Raw genomic sequence first — 20,082 nt, 5'->3', positions numbered from 1 at the left:
TTATGTTATTGATAACTATATTGGTATTGATGTATAATCAGGGTTTTGCAGTTTTTGCTGTTTTTAAGTAAATACATTCCTATATGTATAGTTGAGTCTACCCACTGAAATCTTGGTTGCACAACAGTGTTATGTTATAAATGCTCACATATTCAGGAGATCAGGATTTATTCCACACTGCTGTTTATAAATATGAGGTTTTCAAAAAGCTTGGCAAACAAAGTTTTAGCTCCATTACTTTAAAACAGCATACTAACCATCTTATGGAAAATTCAACCACATTAGAGCTAGAACTTACCCATACATTAGAAGAGGACAAATTCTTTATTGAACTGTAAGACATGCCATATAAACCATCTTTTAAATCTTCATTTAGGAGTGTGATCTGAATGAATGAAAATATCGAGCCTAGCTCCATTAGCTTTACTTTTGGCATTAGTAAGGATTTGAAAAATCCCTTTAACAATGCTGAGCAGAGAAAGAATCTTGGCAGATTTAGCAATGATATATATTGATGCCAAATATCTTAAATGCCTATCATCAAAAAGAAATAACCTCTGTGCTTGAACAGTTACCTTTGCTACTTCAAGTTAACTGGCAGACATCAGCGTCAGGTCAGTAATATTAATTCAAACTAGTAGTTATTTGTTCAAAAGCACTTACCTTTACAAAGGTGATTAAGTTGTGTCGTTGCCACTGGCTTGAATTAGTTGTTTCTTTATTCTTGCTTTATCAAAGTAGGTAGTGGTGAGGGGATGTTTAAAGGCTGACATGTTCAGGTGCTAAAGCCATTCATGCATGCTACATCACCCTCCCCCCAGTTTGGATCTAATCAGGCATGTTGGAAATCTCTCAAGCAAGAGCGACTGCAGGGTGGGGAGATGTTACATTAATTGTCTTTCTGCAAGTTGCAGACGGGGTGATGTGAAGTTAGGTTTTGTTGAATTTCAACTGCCTGGTTATTTATAGTCTCCTGTGTGCTATGTAATTTGGTGTCTAGCATCTTGCTGTAAATGATTCTGCCACTTTTTTGGGAGGGGTGGGGGGCAGTGGTATCCTTGTTTGCCATGTGCAAACAATACAGAGCTAATGCTTCCCTTTTTTTAAAATGTAGCTATCAGTATATTTATGAATAAACCTTTTTAAACAGATTGTGCTGTGTAGTGATGCTGCAGTCTTGTGTATATATGGTGGGGAGTAATTTCCAAATGAACTGAATTCCAAGTATATATATGTTTAGGAGCACACTGAATATTGGTGGCAGCAAAAATAGTGGTTCAAAATTATATTGCAATGAAGCATTTACAGAGATGTGCAGAAGCCGTGAAAGATGGCTATATTTAAAAAATTGTTTTGATGTACATTCTAAACTTTATGAATCCCACAAAGAATATAAGAAATAACTCTTTTGACAGATTAATGTAAGCATTATGTATTATTGCTACTACCAACATTACTTTCCTCTGACTTCTTAAAATCATTCCAAACCTGAGCTTCTCAAAGAAAACATGCAGCTTTTATTCATCTTGTGTTTTTAGATTTGTCATCTTCCTATTTGTATATCCCTTTTAACTTGATTTTTCCCCTTCCACAGTGCCTACTACAGCAGAGACAGTAACTCCTTCCACAGAGCTGTACAAAACAACTGTATCAACCACAAGCACTACACCCCAGAAAATCCCTGTCAGTACAACCTTAGCTGCAGGGACAAGCAAAGGCCCTAAACCACCTCCAGCAGTTTCTACAACCAAAATCCCTCCTGTGACAAGCTTTTTCCCTTTGCCAGAAAGGTTCTGTGAACCTGATGTGGCTCGGGGGATTAGTTGGCCTCAAACACAAAGGGGAATTATGGTGGAACGTCCCTGTCCCAAAGGAACTCGTGGTAAGTCCTTCAAACCATGCCTTCAACTCTAGTAAATAATTCAGAAACAGTTTTGAAATCTCTTGCCCTGCTAGTGAGTCTCAGATGGTTTGTGTTACTTGGGAGAAGCTTCCAGTTTTAAGCTGTGTAGAGCAGTGGTCCCCAACCCCCGGTCCGGGACCAGTCCGTGGATCAGTCGGTACCGGGCCGCAGCTCCTCCTTGTCCTCCTCCCCAGCTGCTGCCTCGGGGGCTGCCCTGCCACTCTGCCATGGGCTCACCTTTGGTGCTCTCCACCGGCTGCCATGGCTGGAGCTCCCCCTCAGTGTGGCGCTACGCAGCTGCTGCTGGCAGCGCTCCCCAGTGGGCAGTGGGAAGTCAGGGGTGCCAGCGGGAAAGCAAGTAGAGCAGGGGATCAGGCGGCGGTGCCGTCCCTCGGCAAAAGACTACCTCCCCCCTGGGCCACAGAAAATTATCAAGCGTTGACCAGTCCCCAGTGATAAAAAGGTTGGGGACCACTGGTGTAGAGGATGTTGAGGCCTTGGAATAGATTGGTATTAAAAACACCTCAGGATTTTAGATTTTCGCAAAGGACTTATGGGAACTCCTTTGAAAAGCAAGAACTTTTTGTCTTTATTTATATGACAGGTAGGCTGATATTTTTGTTCTGACCTTGTTAGCAAGCTTTTAATAGGCACCATTTTCTTATATTTTGTCACCTCATTTTCAGAGTTTTTCCATTTAACAAGCAACAAACTAGTCTCAGATTCCCTGGATGTCTTCTGGAGGTTACAGGAGAAACATGTTCACTTTGGAATTTGTTTTCCATGTTTTTATAGGAACAGCTTCATACCTCTGCATGGTTTCTACTGGAACATGGAATCCTAGGGGCCCTGATCTTAGCAACTGTACTTCACACTGGGTAAATCAGCTGGCCCAGAAGGTGGGTTGAAAGAATCTTCTAACATGATATAGCTCTCAAGGGAAGCACACTGCAGCATAGATGCTTATAGCCTGGGTACTCCCACCATCCACTTCCTTTTTCCTTTTTTTAATATGGGAAAAACTACCAGAATATGACTGAAACTTGGTTTATATTTTAACGCCAATTTAATAACTTTATAATGTCTGCAATATTTGCACTGGCATGACCATTTTAAAGTCATATTCCAGTTTGTTTGTTGGCACGTCTCTTTTCCTTTAGTTGTAATACTGAAGAGAGCTAAGAATTAATCACAGGAATGCTTAAGACAACAATAAAATTTAATATATTAGTAATACATAAATAATAAAATGTTCAACAAGATCCCCCCCCAAATAAAAAAAAGCAATAGAAACCAACCGTGAAAACCCAGGTAGTGAATGGTCAACAATTTTACCTAAGGAGATTCTGAATTGTCATTTCAGATCAGAAGTGGAGAAAATGCTGCTAGCCTTGCCAATGAACTGGCTAAACACACCAAAGGACCAATCTTTGCTGGCGATGTGAGTTCATCCGTCAGACTGATGGAGCAGTTGGTGGACATTCTTGATGCTCAGCTGCAAGATCTGAAACCTAATGAAAAGGACTCTGCTGGCCGGAGTTATAATAAGGTCGGTAAAGAAGGTCTTTTGTAGTGAGCTTTAAAACATGGTTCTTTGTTTCCTCCCACAAACACTGTTAACGTATGTTAGCTTATTGGGCACATTTAAAAATAGGAAGGGAAAGTAGCAAACTGGCAAGACTGTGTTCCCTGGGCTATGTGGGCTTTGAGGTTATGTTTCACAGTGCCAGAAAGAACTGAACATGATTATTTCCGCTTGAGTAGCAGAAACAATATAGGGATTTTTACTAATAATTCAACAGTAGTAAATGAATTAGCAAGCCCCCAGTATTTGGAATATAAATAAATAATATTTGATAATTTAGTAATTTTCTGTTGTAGAAGACAAGATTTCCAACTAGAGGGAGAGGACAGGAAGATTTTTTTTTTTTTTTGCATTGGTCATTTTGCACGAACTTCCTTAGGCTGGTGATTTACAGTGAAGTGACACCTTTACAAAACCATTAATTTAGAAGGATGTCATTTTGCTAAATACCACATTATTAAAATCAGAGGTGTGTCTGATACAGCAAAAATTAAATCAGATCCACTGGAATATCCTTAGCCTTTTAAAAACATTTTGCATCAGTATCATCCAACAATTTTATAAAATTATTTTTGAAGCAGAATTTCTTTCTCAGGCTAACACATTTGTGTCTTAACAATTAAATATTAACATTCTTCTTAGACTAACTGTGTCTAACTTACTTTTTCTCTCTCTTACTAACAGCTTCAAAAGCGAGAGAAGACATGCAGGGCTTACCTTAAGGTATATCTCCCTGTGCTGTCACCTTGCTTTCCCCCTCCTTCAGCAACCCGCTGCTACGCTTTACCCTCTTGCTACATGATCCTAGGTGTTTCAGTCTTTGATAAAGGTGCATTGTGCATCCATGCCAACTGTACAAAAGGTTGGCTTTGTACAGGTATAATACTACCGGAATTAAACCAGCAATCAATACTTGTGACTTTATTTCCTTCCATTTTTCCCCCCTCTAAAATGTACAATAGGCCTTAGTTGAATTGGAGATGATAATGGCTTTGTTTCCTTCTCATATTATGCTTGTGAAAGGGGGGGAAAGCTGGCAATAACACAAATAGTTTTGCAGCTATAATGTAATATATCAAAGGCCGGGCAACCCTAGTAAGTGGAATCCATTGATCACTTCCACTTTACGACTTCCATTTGCCTCAGCAGGGTTTATGTAGCAAGACAGTTGGTTGATTACATCCCATGTTTGTGCATGACAAAAGCCAAAGCGCACATACACACCTGGATAGCCTGCTTTATTTTCTTTCTCGTACACTCTCAATTACTACTACTTGCCAATGACCTCTGTTATGTTTCCAAGAGACCTTGTGCTCTGTTTGAATTTTCTGCTCACGTGAAATCATTATTACAAAGTGAAAACGTTCCACAATGAAACTAGACATTACTTGGAAGTCTAGTCTTGCTCTGATGATATTAAAGACTCTGAATCGGAATTCTTCTGTTTGAGCCAAATATCCACCCCCTCAACCCTTATACATCCTCTCGTGTGCATTTTGACCTAGGTTATCTTGGTACTCTCCAATCAAGCAAGTTTAGGTTGTTGTTGGTTTTTTTTTAAGTTGAGCTTGAACTCCAAATAAAATACTGATTTTCCAGCTGCTGGAGGATCAGGAGAAGAATTCCAAACACTAACTTGGAATTACCCTTGTTAGATATGTTCTTGTGCTGACCATCATCATCATTTACCTTGAATTAGAAGTTCTATACAAAGTAAAGGTGTAACAAGATTTCTGTAGCAGATTGAATGTTCCGGGTTGTATTTTCAGCTGATGTCAATATATAAAATGTAATGATTGGTATTCTCCTAAGAATATGAGTGTCATCAGGATAGGAAGAATGCTTTGACTTTATCCAAGCATTTTAAGTCCAGTTGGTTTCAGCAAGATATACACATGGTTAAACTCTTGTCTTAGAACTAATAGAATTTGATGATTATTTTTCTCCTATCAATGTTGGGAGGAAATGTAATTATTTACAGAGAATTTTCAAGCCACTGACGGAATCCAGATTCAGACAACATTTAAAAATTATATAGAGAGAGCGTGAATCATACTAATGAATGTGTATAATGAGTTTTCATATATAGACAGGTAATGCAAACTGTAGCACAGTATTAGGTTTTGACTATGAGTATTTTCATTAGATCTTAATTGCCTTCTTCATATATTGCTAAACTCTTAAAATTACAAATCAAGAGCTGGCTGATGCCATACAAAAAAAGCAAGTGCTCACTTTGCAAGGAGGATTCATTTGTAACTCTCATCAGAGGATCCAATCCGTATTTCTTGGTGACTAATGAATGTGGCCTCTGCAGACCAATTTCTGTTCCACACTATTTAATGGCTGCAGCAGTATTAGTGTGAACAGTTTGACTCTTCCGTTTCCCACTAGAAAAAAGGGGGAGAGATTCCTTTGTGCCACACCAAAGTATCTTCCACTTGCCATTGTGGTGGTTCACGATGTAGAACGAGTGTGGATATTGAGATGGATTAGGTTTATTAATTTGCTCCTGACAATAGTCTCAACCAACTATTGTTGTCTTTTCCTACATAGAGCATACTGTCCCTCACCCAGCATCCTTTTCTGTTTGTCTAACACATCCTGCTTTCATTCCCCTCGCTTTTGAAATTGATCATCCAAGTTATACATGCTCTTAATGACACATTACTAGGTACATGGGGCAGAGCAAACATGGTGATTCAGCAGTGCATAGCTTATTCAGTGGTGCAACTACATTGTGCAATAAGTAAGATGTATAGTTCGATCGATATTTTAATTAGCATGATTGATCTGATTATTTTGAAGAGTGAATATATTTCTGCTTAAGTCCTTTTCCTCTTTCTTGATTTTCTATTACTTCTCAAGAAACTTAATGTGTGTATAACCAGGCAGCATCAGGACACCGCATATTCCTTAACATAGAATGAATGAGGGAGTCCCTTGTTCCCAAAGAACTGTTTGCTCATCAAAGCCTAATAGGGCTTTAGATTGGCACCAGGAGCATTAAAATTTAAACTACTAGTATTCACTCATTGCACTCTTCAGCAACATACTTTTTCATAGCCGCTCTAGGGCATGTTATAATGGTACTCATAGTACTAAGGGAAAAGCAGTACTGTATTTTGACGTTAAATCACCTTAAATCATGTTGACAGTTAAATATTACCATTGTCGTTAGATCACGGCACTCCTTCCTGCTGCCTAAGGCAATGTGGCCTAATATTTTTCTAATGAATACAGGCGATCGTTGACACGGTGGACAACCTGCTTAGGGCAGAAGCTCTAGAATCATGGAGAGATATGAATTCCTCAGAACAAGCACACGCCGCAACCATGTTACTTGATACGCTAGAAGAGGGGGCTTTTGTCTTGGCTGACAATCTTTTAGAACCTACAAGAGTCGCCATGCCTACAGATCATATCGGTAAGTGAATAAATTGTGATCATCCGAATTTGCCCACACTAGAAAACAGAAAGTGTTTGAGATATCTATACGTTGAGGTAAATGCAGTTATACTTTAGATTGAATAAAAATCTGACTGACTCCCTTGCAGAATAATTAATAGTCAAACTACCGATGCAGTACACTTCCTTATATCTTGATAAAACATTGAAAACCAGTTATATATCGTATAATGAATAAAAAGTTGATGTACTTGTGGTAGTGAGTGACAAGTGTGAACCAGAAATCCCTAATTTCAATTTGCTTAAACCACACATTAATTTAGTGGCCATAAGCAATCCACTATTCCCTTGATCTCAGCTCTTCACCTGCAGCATGGAATGAATACTGCTAGCCTAGTTTGCAGGACTGGTGTAACTGCTAATGTATGCCAGTGGCTTTCAGTATTTGAAATATCTCTGAATGACAAAATACCACGACTCTTTAATACAGTTCCATTATGCAAGTGTTTCAGGAGGAGCAGCAACAGTGTTGGCACTCCCCCCCCCCCCGGCCAAGCTGCTCACCCTGCCGCAACCCCTATTGCGTCGTTCTACCCCCAAAGGGGTCCCAACCTCCTGGTTGAGAACCACTGGTCTAGATGATGCTGGGGCAGTCTTTATAGTCTGGTATTTTCTGTTATTTTTTCAGGTTAGAGAAGCATACCTTATGATTTTAGGAGCTTATAGTGCCAGACTGTTTAGTGTATAAAATCCAAGTGCCACGGAGAATTTCCAGGGTTGATGTTCTTTTAGCATGTTGTTATCCCTCATCTTCTAGCCTAATTAGATATTTCCTTAGTCATCCAGCTTTTCTTTCACTACATTCATGAGTAAAGGTTAAGGTCAGCTCTTGTGTACACCATCCACTTATATAATTGTTTTAAAACTTTGCTGCAAGTCCAGTCAATGACCTTCATGAACATTGTTTTGTAATTGCAGTATTATGACTATAAATAAAAGCAATTATTAAAATTATGAATTGTGATTTTTACTTACTATAAAGTGGAATAAGAATCCCTCAACAGAAGTCCAGATCATTCATTTTAAAGAAAACAGCCAGCTAGCCAGGAGAAAACAGAAATTTATTAGTTGGGAGGGAGACAGGCAGAAAGAAAGAAAGAAAGAAAGAAAGAAAGAAAGAAAGAAAGAAAGAAAGAAAGAAAGAAAGAAAGAAAGAAAGAAAGAAAGAAAGAAAGAAAGAAAGAAAGAAAGAAAGAAAGAATATTCCAAGCAACTATATAGTAGGATCTTTGGAAGCAAGCACTGCCAGTTCTTTTAAGTGGAATATAGTGCTTTATTATAGGCTCTGTGGAACCCTAATTTCAATTCTGCTGGTACCTTAATATGGGAAAGGGATCCTTCAATAGCACAGAAATTCTTTATTGTGGAATTCCACTAAACTATTTTCTCGATGAACGTTATGCCAGATTGGGGCACACGGAACGTAGACCAATTTTTTTTATATTAAGCCTGTGTTATATTAAACACAGGTGAAAAATGTGTCCAATGAGCTGCGTCTCCTCAAATACAAAATAGCCATGTTCCATGGATTGGAGAAAAAAACCCTATTTTCCACTTCATGTAAATGCTATCGGTTTCTTTGTTAGGGACATATAGGAATTGTCAATTGTGTTTAAGAGTATTTCTGTGTGTGAGTTAAATTTCCATTTGTCTTGTACATTTAAGACTTGCCCCAATTTCTATATATTGGAAAGTTAACCATGCCCAGGCTGGAATGATAATGGTTGGATAGCTTAATAAATGTTTGTTAATCAAAGGTAGGAGAATTTTCACTGACTATCCACTGCAGACCATGCTTTTGCTTCCCATATTATTCCTGAGGGTTTGGTATTACCTAGGAGCAGCATTTTTAGACATACTTTGAGCTGCAACTGGAGGGGCTGGGAACAAGGAAATCCCATCCTGCAGATCTAAGCTATTAACGTCAAGGGCCTGGGTACTGAAGGGCTATGCTTGGGGTATGGGAGAATGTCAGTATTTGAATTTCTGGATGCAATGAGGTATACTGTTGCTGAAAGTGAAGTATGGGTTGTACGTGGACATAGTTTGCTACCTAGTATTAATCCTTTGGTTGCTTGAATTATAATTAAGCAATAGTGGTTTCATCTAAAGCAACCAAAGTTTATATTCCTGTTGAAAAATAAGCCCCCACTCTTCAGTTCTTTGAAACTGTTCAACAAAATAAAGGCATGCTACTCTTCTCTGAATCTTACCATATTGAAATAATTGAAACAAGAGAGTATTTTCCCTTTTTTAACTTGGTAGATTCTCTGCTTTCATAAATGAGAAAAGTTTTCTGTAACTTTTTCTATTTCCAAGTACTGGTTTTATAAACCATAAACTGAAAAACAAATATTAATTTGTTTTTTCTGTACTTTTCTGATAAGCCCAAAGTACAAAAAAGTACAGTTAGAATCACAGAAAACAATTGAGAGAAAAATCCAAAAGTTGACAACAAGAAAGAATCAGAGACAAGCAAGTAGTGAATTTGTAAAGTGTCATAAAATGATTACTCAAATAAAATAGTCCTGCACTTTTTATTATAGGCTCCCCCTCCCACTTCCTTGGCAGACCTTACTTGATCTCCCTCAAACACCTAATTATTTCAGACTGGTCTTAACAATAGTAGAAAAGGGTGGAAATGCATGCAGCACAACAATCTTGATTTCCTAAAGTTAGGGACTCCTTCATCCTAATTACTTCCAGGGCTTTTAGAGTCATTACACGGCACATTAAAGTCAGGTTAGATGTCATGTTCTCAGAACTGAAATGCTGCTCCCTCTTTGGCATGTGTACTCAGTTTGATTAAAATTTAAAGAAAATGGAGTCTGTGTTGTTGAAATATACCCAGAATATGTCTGTCTTGTACAAGCAAACAAAGGCAGCCAAATCTGATGATTTCAAATCAAGGAATACAAATCTGAACATCCACAAATTGTCTTTGTTTTTGGTTCACCTAGTCCTGGAAGTTGCGGTGCTAAGTACAGAAGGCCAGGTGCAGGACTTGAAATTTCCTCAGGGCAATACTGGAGGCAATTCGATCCAGCTCTCTTCAAGCACTGTGAAACAGAACAGCAGAAATGGTATGTCTTTACAGTTTATTTCAAGGTCTAGCATCTGAAAGTCTTACAGTGTGGTGAGTGACTACACCCTCAGCAATATTAAAAATAGCTCTCCCGTAATTCTTATTTGTACATAATGTTTGGCTGGCATTTTTGCTTGGAATCAATTCCTCTGGGTCAAGATCTTATAGTTGGGGAGTTGGGATGGGACAGGCTGTTTGTGTTTCTCTCCCCCCCCCCCTTCCAAATTGATATAATGCAAGCTGTCTTTTCACAGGGTTAGCAAAGCTGGTATTCATAATTTACAAAAGCTTGGGTCGGTTCCTCAGTACTGAAAATGCAACCATAAAACTAGGCAGTGAGTTTGCCGGCAGGAACAGTACCATTGCTGTGAACTCTGACGTCATTGCAGCCTCCATCAACAAGGAGTCCAGCCGGGTCTACTTGACTGATCCTGTTCTTTTCACCCTTGCGCACATTGATGTGAGTGATGGTAATGAATTAATACGGAAGGTCATAAACTCAGAGAGAGAAGAGCAAAGCAAGGGGAGGGGGAATAGTTCTATTTGAATTTTAAATGTCGGGTTAGGTCAGAGGCACAGGTTTATTTAAGTCTACTAACATAAAATTAAATGAGCCTGGTTCAGTGATTATTAGAACTTAAGTGTATTCTTAATGAAAGCTAATTCAGTAATCAACATGAAAATGTAAATGGCTCTAATTTGTTCCTTAGTGAAAATTAACTCTTACCTTAGCAGCAGGCCAGAAGACACCAGCTCTTATGATTTTACTTGCTTAATTTAGCAAAATTTCAAAGGCACTTACAGCGTTGCTGTCTAATTCTACATTGTCTTCTGGAGCCTATTTACCAGTCAGTCAAATCAGTTTTGGTCAGTGGAGGAGAGAATGGCGCTGTTTCTTCCAATTCAATTTGACGCAGTGTTTGCTGTCTTTCTTCAGCTGATTCCCCTGGAACCTCTTTGTGTTGATACTCTTTGTGTTGATACCTGTTTATTGTACAGGATCTGCCTACCTAAAGGGACAACCAGAGGTGAAAAATAAGAAGATCAGGGACTGGGTGGGGGCTATGCATATGTTTTCCCTGACCAACATGTTATGCTGCTTTAGACCTCATCAAAATTAGAATTGAAAAGTGAATGCATAATAAATCCTCAAAAAACCTGTAGAAAAAAAAAACATGTTCATATTACCACAGAATGAAAAAATAATTAAGAGAAATGAATGTGCAGTATAATTATTGAATTTTGGATGGGAAATTGTAATTGAATAATATTGGTTATTGGATTGGATGTGGACTGTGCTCTAAAATATAGTCTGAAACATTCTACGGCTTAGTCCATATTTTGAGTAGATAGCAGCCTTTCAGCAACCATTTGCTAGTGATGAGTACAATGCCCCAAAGTTTTATTTTTATTTCTTTGCAGTAGTTATTACATAGGGAGTTCAATGGGGTTTGAAAAATGATCCTTTAATCAAAATGATCCTGAGTTGAAAAATTAATTCTAAACAATATCTATATTAAATCCATTGTTGCATTTATGTGTGTATAATCCTAATTTTATTCTGATGTCTCATAGGCTGAAAATTATTTCAATGCCAATTGCTCCTTCTGGAACTACTCAGAACGGACTATGATGGGATACTGGTCAACTCAAGGTTGCAAGCTAATTGACACAAATAAAACACATACCACATGTGCATGCAGCCATCTAACCAACTTTGCAATCCTCATGGCCCATAGAGGAATTGTGGTAAGCAACAGTTGCTCTGATCAGTGAGTTGAGAAAATCTAGTTGTATGTCTGAATGAAACAGGGCCAAAATATATGCTACATCTATCACAAGATCATGTTAGATGTAACCATGAGCACTTTCAGCCATGAGAGCTATGATTGCCTTATGAGAACTCAGTTTGCAAGTACCACAAGGCTTCATTTTGTACAGGCCTGCTCTTTGGGTGGGAGAGGTTCCCACCAGGATCCCACTGTGAGCCTGCAGTTGCAAGTATTCAGTGTGTACAACAGCCCTCTACCCCAGTGGTGCATTTCAGTTCAGGAACATCTTGTTTGGGTGAGAACCCTCTTCTCTCTCAGTCTAAATAGGGCCCCAGCATTACTTCTGAATCAGGAGTGGCAAAGGTCCTGGTACCTGTCATATGGCAGTCACATAGTAGATATAACATACAGTTTGGAACCTATCCAGAAATAAACATTATTTCTAGTTATCTTATTTCTTGGTCTTCATATCATTGTCATGTTTTTCAGGTCCAGCCTTGAAATGTTTTTAAAGGTTTTTCTGTGCTTTGAAAACAGCCTCACACAAACAAAAAGAGCAGAATTATTTCGCCAGCCGAAATAGGATTCGGCTTCCTATATGTAATTCTTTTTGTTATGAAAAACAAATGAACACTCTGTCCTATCCCATTGATATACAACAGTATTTCTGGTGCTTTCTAGTGCTTTCAAGTTTGGATATTCTTAAAACTTTCCTTCCATTCCCACTCCAAGTGCCTTGTAATCACTGAAATGCCTGCAGTTACAATTACATGCTCCAGATTAATTTTTTAACCCTTGTTATACTCAAAATCTGAAAGGGAGTGCTATTCACCCTTCCAGTGTGAATTCTGTTCTTCAGTAATATAGCTATATTGTTATCAGTCTAGTAACACACTGTAAAGTAGTGTGATAGGCTCAGGTGGGTAGCTGTGTTGGTCTGAAGCACCAGAACAAAGTTTGAGTCTAGTGGCACCTTTGAGACCAACAAAGCTTCTTCAGATAAAGACATCTGAAGAACTGTGATTGCACTTGAAAGCTTGTATCTTGAATAAAACTTTGTTGGTCTTACAAGTGCTATTGGACTCAAACTTTGTTCTGTTCAGTAGTGTGTTCTTGTATGCATGGAAGGCATCAGATCTGAGGACATCCAAAGCCCTCTTCATGCAATGTGTTAAAGATACGTGATGAGTGAACTGCAAAACAGATTTATTCCTGCAAGTTCTCAGCTATTTCCCATTTGCTTCCACAAACCCATACATTTTCCAGCTTATAGGATAGGTTCATATGCAGCTGCTGAAAGCTTGCAAGCAGTTCTGTTAAATATGACCTTATGAAGATGAAGATTATCATAAGATTTAAAATAAGCAGACCCCCCCCCAGACACACACACACACAGACACACACATTTTCTTCTTTCAGCAGAGCAACAGACCTACTAAAGATTTTGATAGGCTGCTGTTGCTAAGGTAAAAAAATATAACATGGAGATGGCACTAAAAGATATATTAATCATCTCTTATCTGACCATGAATACTCAGAACCTGGCAAGCTATCATATGCCATATGGAAAATCTTTTCTTTTTATTTATTTATTGTTAAATTTATATCCCACCACTTCTCCAAGGAGTCATGGCAGTTAACAAGATAAAGCCATAAAACCCCATATGTATGTATGTGTGTATGTATGATTTGTTTGGTTTGTCTGTTTGTTCTCAAGTCACAGCTGACTTATGAGAGAGCCACAGTTTTGAAAACAGAGAAGTTTAGAGGTGTTTTGCCATTGCCTGCCTCTGGGTCACAACCCTGGTGTTCCTTGGGGGTCTCTTTTCCAAATATGGACCATGGGCAATCCTGCTTAGTTTCTGAGGCAATTAGACTCACCTGGGCTATCCAGGTCAGGGATAGAAAGGAATGCCTAAGTAGATTTATTCATATATTCTTTTGTGGAACATGCAGAAAAGAATTCTGATTTCCTTGAACTTCCTTTGTTATAAAAATACCACCTTCTTACATTAAATACTGGCAGTTGTCTTTTTTCCCAAAATATGCTGCATGTTACTTAGAAAAAAAACAAATATAAATCACAGATGTTCATCTTTGTACTGTTAAAGATCTGCAGTTTTCATAGCTTCACTTTTCCTTTTCCTTTGCCAAGCTAGGCTCCTGCGTCTCCCTTAAAACAAAATAATAGTTACTAGGTGCTTGCTCTGAACATGATGTTTGTTATTGTGTTGATCAGTGACCACACTAATTTTCTTCACTTCATCATTTGCAGTACAAAAATGGAATGCATGAGTTACTCCTCACTGTCATCACCTGGGTAGGGATTGTCATTTCCCTTGTCTGCCTGGCAATTTGCATCTTCACTTTCTGTTTCTTCCGTGGCCTTCAAAGTGATCGAAACACAATTCACAAGAACCTTTGCATCAACCTCCTCATTGCAGAGTTCATTTTCCTAATAGGCATTGATAAGACAGAATATAAGGTAAGCTCTCCATACTTAAAATACAGTTGGGTTTATATATCTGTCTTTACCTGAAAGGGATTGCAACATTAAGTCCAGAGCTAGGTGTTTGGTTGCAGTTACAGAATTCACAATCACTTGGTTTTCATTGTCCATTCTTCTTCCAAGGAAGCAATACTGGGAGGACTGTAAGAGGATCAGGGTTGCATATCCCCACACCTTCTGGTTCTCCCCTACTCACAGTCCCCCACGCATACATATTCTTTGTATGTCAGAGGAAAATATGAGAGTGAGAATCTTGTGTCTACCAGTAAAGGTTAGGTTCTGCCATAATCAGTTCCCTGCTCCTTGTGCTTCTTTGGTCTGTCAGGACAGAAGGGTATGGATTGCCATTTAATACTTTGTGCATTTGCACCATGTGGCATTTCTCCATTCAGGCCTGTGTCCTGATATGGTCACTTTGTGCATTTGCCTGCTAATAGTTACATAGTATGGGGGCAGGAAAATGTATAGCATCATGACATCACTTCACAGGTAAATCATGCATGCTGCAAAGATAGAAAATTAACAAATGGGCTCTGGTTTTTCTGAAAGGCCAATATTGTGCTGTTAAGTCCTTAGAATCCTGCTCCTGGCTGTCATATTTCTGTCTGATACAGTGCATGAACAGTGTAGTATAGGGACAAAATTTCTAGGGCAAATTTGATCAGAAGTAAAAATGCCAATCAAGATCAGAAAGATAAGTGCTTGGTAAGCCACCAATTAAGAAACACAATTTTGTTCTAGTGACCTGTAAGTATTAAGTTGGTGTTTTTGATACACTGTGCCAACAGATCAGATTGGCATATGGTTGTTCCTCATGGTGGGGAGGAGAGCATGGTTCAGTAAAAGAGCATCTGATTTTCATGCAGAAGGATTCCAGGTTTCTTTACTGGCATACCTAATTTTAAAAAGAATGAGGTAACGTGATGTAAAACACCTCTACCTGAGACTTGGATGTTGCTGCCAGAACATAATACACACCTCAACAGACCTCTAATCTAACTCATTATAAAATATCTTCATGGACTCAGTTGTTTGAAAGAATGATTGTAATTTAACAAAAATTAGTTGTACCTATTAATTAAGATACATACTTAAATATCTGAGTCCCATGACAATGTGGTTAAGAGGCATCTGCCTGTCTGCTCTTCAGGAATAATAATAACATATTTTTAAATCTCAAGACAAAAGTTACCGTAGTTTTCAAAAACAACTTCCTCTTAATAATTCAGCCATTTGGAACAATTTCGTTCAACACTTACAGAGAAGGAAATGTTACTTGGCTAGTGATATGATAGCATACCTTCCAAAAATAGAAAAAGGAATGATCTTCGAGGTGAAAGAAAGAGAATATTCTGAAAATGACATAAGGATTTTAAACAGAATGTATAAATAATACATCTAGTAGCAGGGTCCCTATCTTCTTGCACCAAATCATCTGCAATATAAGCCTTACAGTAGAATGTTAACATTTCACTGCCAAAATTAATGGATTGCTTTCCTCACAATATTCCATTACATTAAAGAATGCTAATACATGCATATTTTCCATATTGTAACTCACAGAGTGCAACAGAGGAGAAGCTATAGTTACTAGGGACATAACAGAGCTTCAACATTGCTCAGTATCAAGTTATGCTTGGGAAATGGGGAGGGTGCAGGAACTGAAGTTTGGTTCCCGATAAACCCGAGCTATAGACTCAAAAGCGTTTCATATTCTGGTGCCATAAGATAAAACAGGAAAGTTGATGGTGTTGTAGTTTGTATTTTATTGTTTCTCTTTCTTTGCAGATTGCATGCCCAATATTTGCAGGCCTCTTACACTTTTTCTTCCTGGCAGCCTTTGCCTGGATGTGCCTAGAAGGGGTGCAACTCTATCTCATGTTAGTAGAAGTATTTGAAAGTGAATATTCTAGGAAGAAGTACTACTATGTAGCTGGCTACCTCTTCCCTGCCACTGTTGTTGGGGTCTCAGCAGCCATTGACTATAGCAGCTATGGAACACAGAAAGCGTAAGTAATTGCTAGTGACCTGAGTGTTTTTCAACTGAATTTTTTAAAAGTATGTTAGCTGTCAGAGAGTCCCTAACAGACTAAAATAGCATATGAAAGCTTTATTGGTAAGAGAATAGCAATGAGCAAATTCCAATATGGTCTTTTATAATTTTCTAGGTTCAGAGGATTTGGATAATTTTCTAGATCCAGAGGATTTACAGATTGTAAATTATGGACTTTCTTTTAGTCTTCAAATTGAGTAAAAAACAAATGAACATTCTTCTCAATTTAAAGTATCTGACTAGCTTAACCACCTGGTCTTAAGCTAATGTCTCATTAGATCACTTTGTTTAGCTGGCCCTCTGGCTAGCTCTTTTTTTTTGGGGGGGGGAGATGATGTTAGTTCAGTATTTGAGCCCATTTGTTTCACTTTGATAATATTTTGCAAGGCAAGAAAGAACAGGATTAAAATTAGCCACTGCCTTTTATTTATAAAAAACCAGAGGTATTTATAGAAAGTGACAGAAGGTAGTCATTTCTGAGGATTTTAGTTGCTGGAGGCATAAATGTGCCTTCCAATAGTGCTTACTTGGTCCTTTGATGAAATTAGTTACAGTATGGGCAGGTACTGTGGAATACAATAAAGCTGCTTGATTCTGCTGCTGATGAAAGACAAATAAAAGTGATTCAGCAGGGAGCTGTGGTATATGAAAAGCAAATCACTAAGTGAAATAGTCTTGATAAGCAAATGCTTAATTTAGTTTAATACCATTTGTTTTTGTTTTAACTGTTCAATTCCCAACTGGATGCTGGGACATTTGATTTATCTTAGGCTGTTCTGCAGCAAAACATGACATGTAATCATTTTCTGACTTGGCATTCCTTGAGGATGGACACTTAAAAGCAATTTTGAGCATTATTAAGAAAACTTGTGAGGAGAGGGAACTCTAAATGCCTAGGTTTGCAGGCCTATATCAAGGGCTTCCAGAAGGAATAACAAACTACCGCATTTGAGATCATAGTAAATGGTTTTCCCTGAAAGCCACCCTCTCATAGTAAGTTCTTGTGTCCATCATACAGGGTAAAGGTCCCTCATAACAATGTTCAGTTACGCTAAAACACAGTACAAGAGTAGATAATCAACACAGAGTGTTGATGAAGAGCCTAGATTCAAGCAGGTTTAGGTTAGCATGCATGTGCCTGCAAGCACATTTTTTTCTGTTCCAAATTACCTCATTAGCAATTCATCATGCGAAAACTACTTAAAGAGAGAGTTGCATGATCTGTTTTATTGCTCCTAGAGCAGATTGGATTTTTTTAGTATTCATTATCCTAAATTATTGCCATTACTGACAGCCACTGTGGTATAGTGGTCAGTGAGTCAGACTAGGATTAAGAAGACCCAGGTTCAAATCCACTTTCAACTATAAAGTTTGCTGGGTGAGCATTGAGCCAGTCATTCTCTTAACTTAGCTTACCTTAGAGATTGTTGTGAGGATAAAATGGAGGAAAGAACACACTATTCCACTGTAAATGCTTCAAGGTAGATTGAGATAGCAAATAATCATATAAAATATCTATGATATGTGCTTGTCACTGGCAACATGGAGTCACGTAATATTTCTTTTTTTCTGAAACAGTTGCTGGCTCAAGGTTGACAACTATTTTATCTGGAGTTTTATTGGGCCTGTTACCTTCATTATTTTGGTAAGAACGCTTTACTTCCTTTCCAGCTATAATAGCCTGCCCCTCTCCTATTTCAATTAATGACAGTTATGAATTCTGTAGAAGACTGGTTATAAAAACCTTCACTGAGTACTGAAAAAGTGAAACTTTTTAAGCTCATCCAAGCATTCTGTTGAAATGCATGAAAACTCCTTGTGTGTAAGGTATTTATTTAAATATAGTGAATTTCTGTGCTAGGAACAGCAAACTTCTTAACCACATCCTATTCAGCACACTCAATTAGCCAATTAAGGTTCTGTTCATGTTACACTGAAAAACTCAAATACTCGACAAACAGGTGTCTGGGAACCCCGGGGACCCAGGAGGTGCTCCTGGGCAGCCTCCTGGGTGCAATGAGCCAAGCACAAAGCTCCCTGACTGACCCCCCAACCCCAGTGGAAGAGCAGGGAGCCTGACAGGCATCCATGGAATGCTCCCATCTGACCCAGAACACCCACTCACCAACCACCGTGGCAAAAGGGGGCTCCAACACTTAGGCAACTGACACCCTCCCCATTCACCCATAAGCCGTACCAGATCTCGCTGAGGCTGGCACAGGGCTAGCTGCCACCAGAGTCAGGCAGGAGCAGGGTCCCAGCGCCAACCTTCTGACTACCAGGCAGCCTCCTTCCCTCCCTCCCACCCCAAGGAATGCTGACCATGGGTCCATAGTTAACCCAGGACCCTGGAAGAGGACGAGGCAAGGGACAGGACAAGGAGGAAGCCCACCTGCCCAGACGCCTGCTCCAGCAGCCAGCTCCGGAGGGAGCGAAGCCAGGGGAACAAGTAGCCACCCCACACATACACCAGAGCATAGCAAAAGGAGAGGAAGGAGGCGAAGGAAAGACTCACCTGGGTGGGCTGATTCCCGGATGGGCTTGAGCCTCCAGGAAGAGCCCTCTGTCACACCTGCAAGGGAAGAAAGCATAGAATGTTAGGGAGGGAACTTATAACCTAGGTTAGGCCTGGGAAAGGAGTGGGGAGGTGAAGCATATAAAGCATATAAAGTTGGTGAATTGAACTAGGACCAGGGCAGGTTCATGGTGTTGGTTGTCCCTGCTCTGTACTAAGACATGTTTTATGACTGGTGGCACTCTGTTGTCGAAACACAGCAGAGTTTAAGTATAAATGAGTCCTACCAAGTATTTGGAGTTCCAAGCTCGGCTGTAAAGTCTCAGGGTAAATCAGGTGGCACTGACGATAAAACAAGCAACCCAAACAAGCCTGTTTTATGACTGATGAAACATGAATTGTGAATCCTTGTGTTAGTTCATTCACAAATCTCCACTACATTTGGTCTTTTTAAATTTGGCTTCTCAGTTTTAAGCCTGGCTTTTAAAATAAGCATGCCATTGTTTTTATCTTCCTTCAAATGTTTATTAGAGTGATGTGAGAATAGTAATGCAGCAGCTGCTGGCAGCATAGATCATAGACCATGGTGTCCTACCTCCTTATTTTCCAGATAGCAGGAAATAGAAGGGGGAATGGTATCCCAACCACAGGACAACGCTGCCACATAAAACTTCTACAATTCCTTTAGAACATTCACAATATATTAGAACTAAAATACCCTGAAAATCATATAACTATATGATAACAATATCCGTCTTCACTAAAACTCTGAGAATGATAAAAACTTAGGAGATCAAATACAAATTAATTTGACCGCAACTACATCTATGTATGTATGCATAAGTTTGTATGCATAAATTTACATACAAATTTATTTTCACAGTTACAATATCTGGTAATAGATCTGTTAGCATGATTGTCTGTTACGTCAGTGGTCCGCAACCTTTGTCAGGCTGCGGACCACTGCGCCAGGGTGCGGGGAGAGGGCGATCTGGGGCCCCGCGCGTGCGCGGCAGCCCTGGCGCAAACGCGCATGCGCGGACTTGCAGTGCGTGCGTGTTTGCGCCCCCACCGGACGCAAACACGCACGCGCGGCAAGTCTGCACTTGCGCGTTTGCGCCGCCGGTATGCCAGCGGCCGCGGCTCCCTCTCCCCGCCCCTCCAGGCCGCAAGGAAATCGGCGGCTGATTTG

The 20,082-nt window shown here is 39.3% G+C and overlaps 1 protein-coding gene across 30 annotated transcripts in view; it reads left to right on the top strand.

Moving 5' to 3' along the window:
• ADGRL2 (adhesion G protein-coupled receptor L2) overlaps positions 1 to 20,082 on the top strand; it is a 219,062-nt gene that overhangs the window by 171,732 nt on the left and 27,248 nt on the right. For 21 of the 30 annotated variants that reach the window (XM_077333200.1, XM_077333196.1, XM_077333201.1 and 18 more), the window contains 11 exons: positions 1,595 to 1,882; positions 2,699 to 2,802; positions 3,267 to 3,452; positions 4,173 to 4,211; positions 6,732 to 6,915; positions 9,917 to 10,039; positions 10,296 to 10,501; positions 11,617 to 11,790; positions 14,089 to 14,298; positions 16,111 to 16,331; positions 17,954 to 18,020. In XM_077333200.1, the coding sequence (XP_077189315.1) occupies positions 1,595 to 1,882; positions 2,699 to 2,802; positions 3,267 to 3,452; positions 4,173 to 4,211; positions 6,732 to 6,915; positions 9,917 to 10,039; positions 10,296 to 10,501; positions 11,617 to 11,790; positions 14,089 to 14,298; positions 16,111 to 16,331; positions 17,954 to 18,020 (1,802 nt within the window). The remainder of the gene's footprint in view (positions 1 to 1,594; positions 1,883 to 2,698; positions 2,803 to 3,266; positions 3,453 to 4,172; positions 4,212 to 6,731; positions 6,916 to 9,916; positions 10,040 to 10,295; positions 10,502 to 11,616; positions 11,791 to 14,088; positions 14,299 to 16,110; positions 16,332 to 17,953; positions 18,021 to 20,082) is intronic. The other 9 variants (XM_077333203.1, XM_077333225.1, XM_077333208.1 and 6 more) reach the window with 1 other exon arrangement.

The sequence above is a fragment of the Paroedura picta genome, chromosome 4 (genome assembly GCF_049243985.1).
Source record: "Paroedura picta isolate Pp20150507F chromosome 4, Ppicta_v3.0, whole genome shotgun sequence".
Lineage (NCBI taxonomy): Eukaryota > Metazoa > Chordata > Lepidosauria > Squamata > Gekkonidae > Paroedura > Paroedura picta.
The sequence above is the reverse complement of the archived record's forward strand: the minus strand, read 5'-3'. Positions and strand labels throughout refer to the sequence as shown.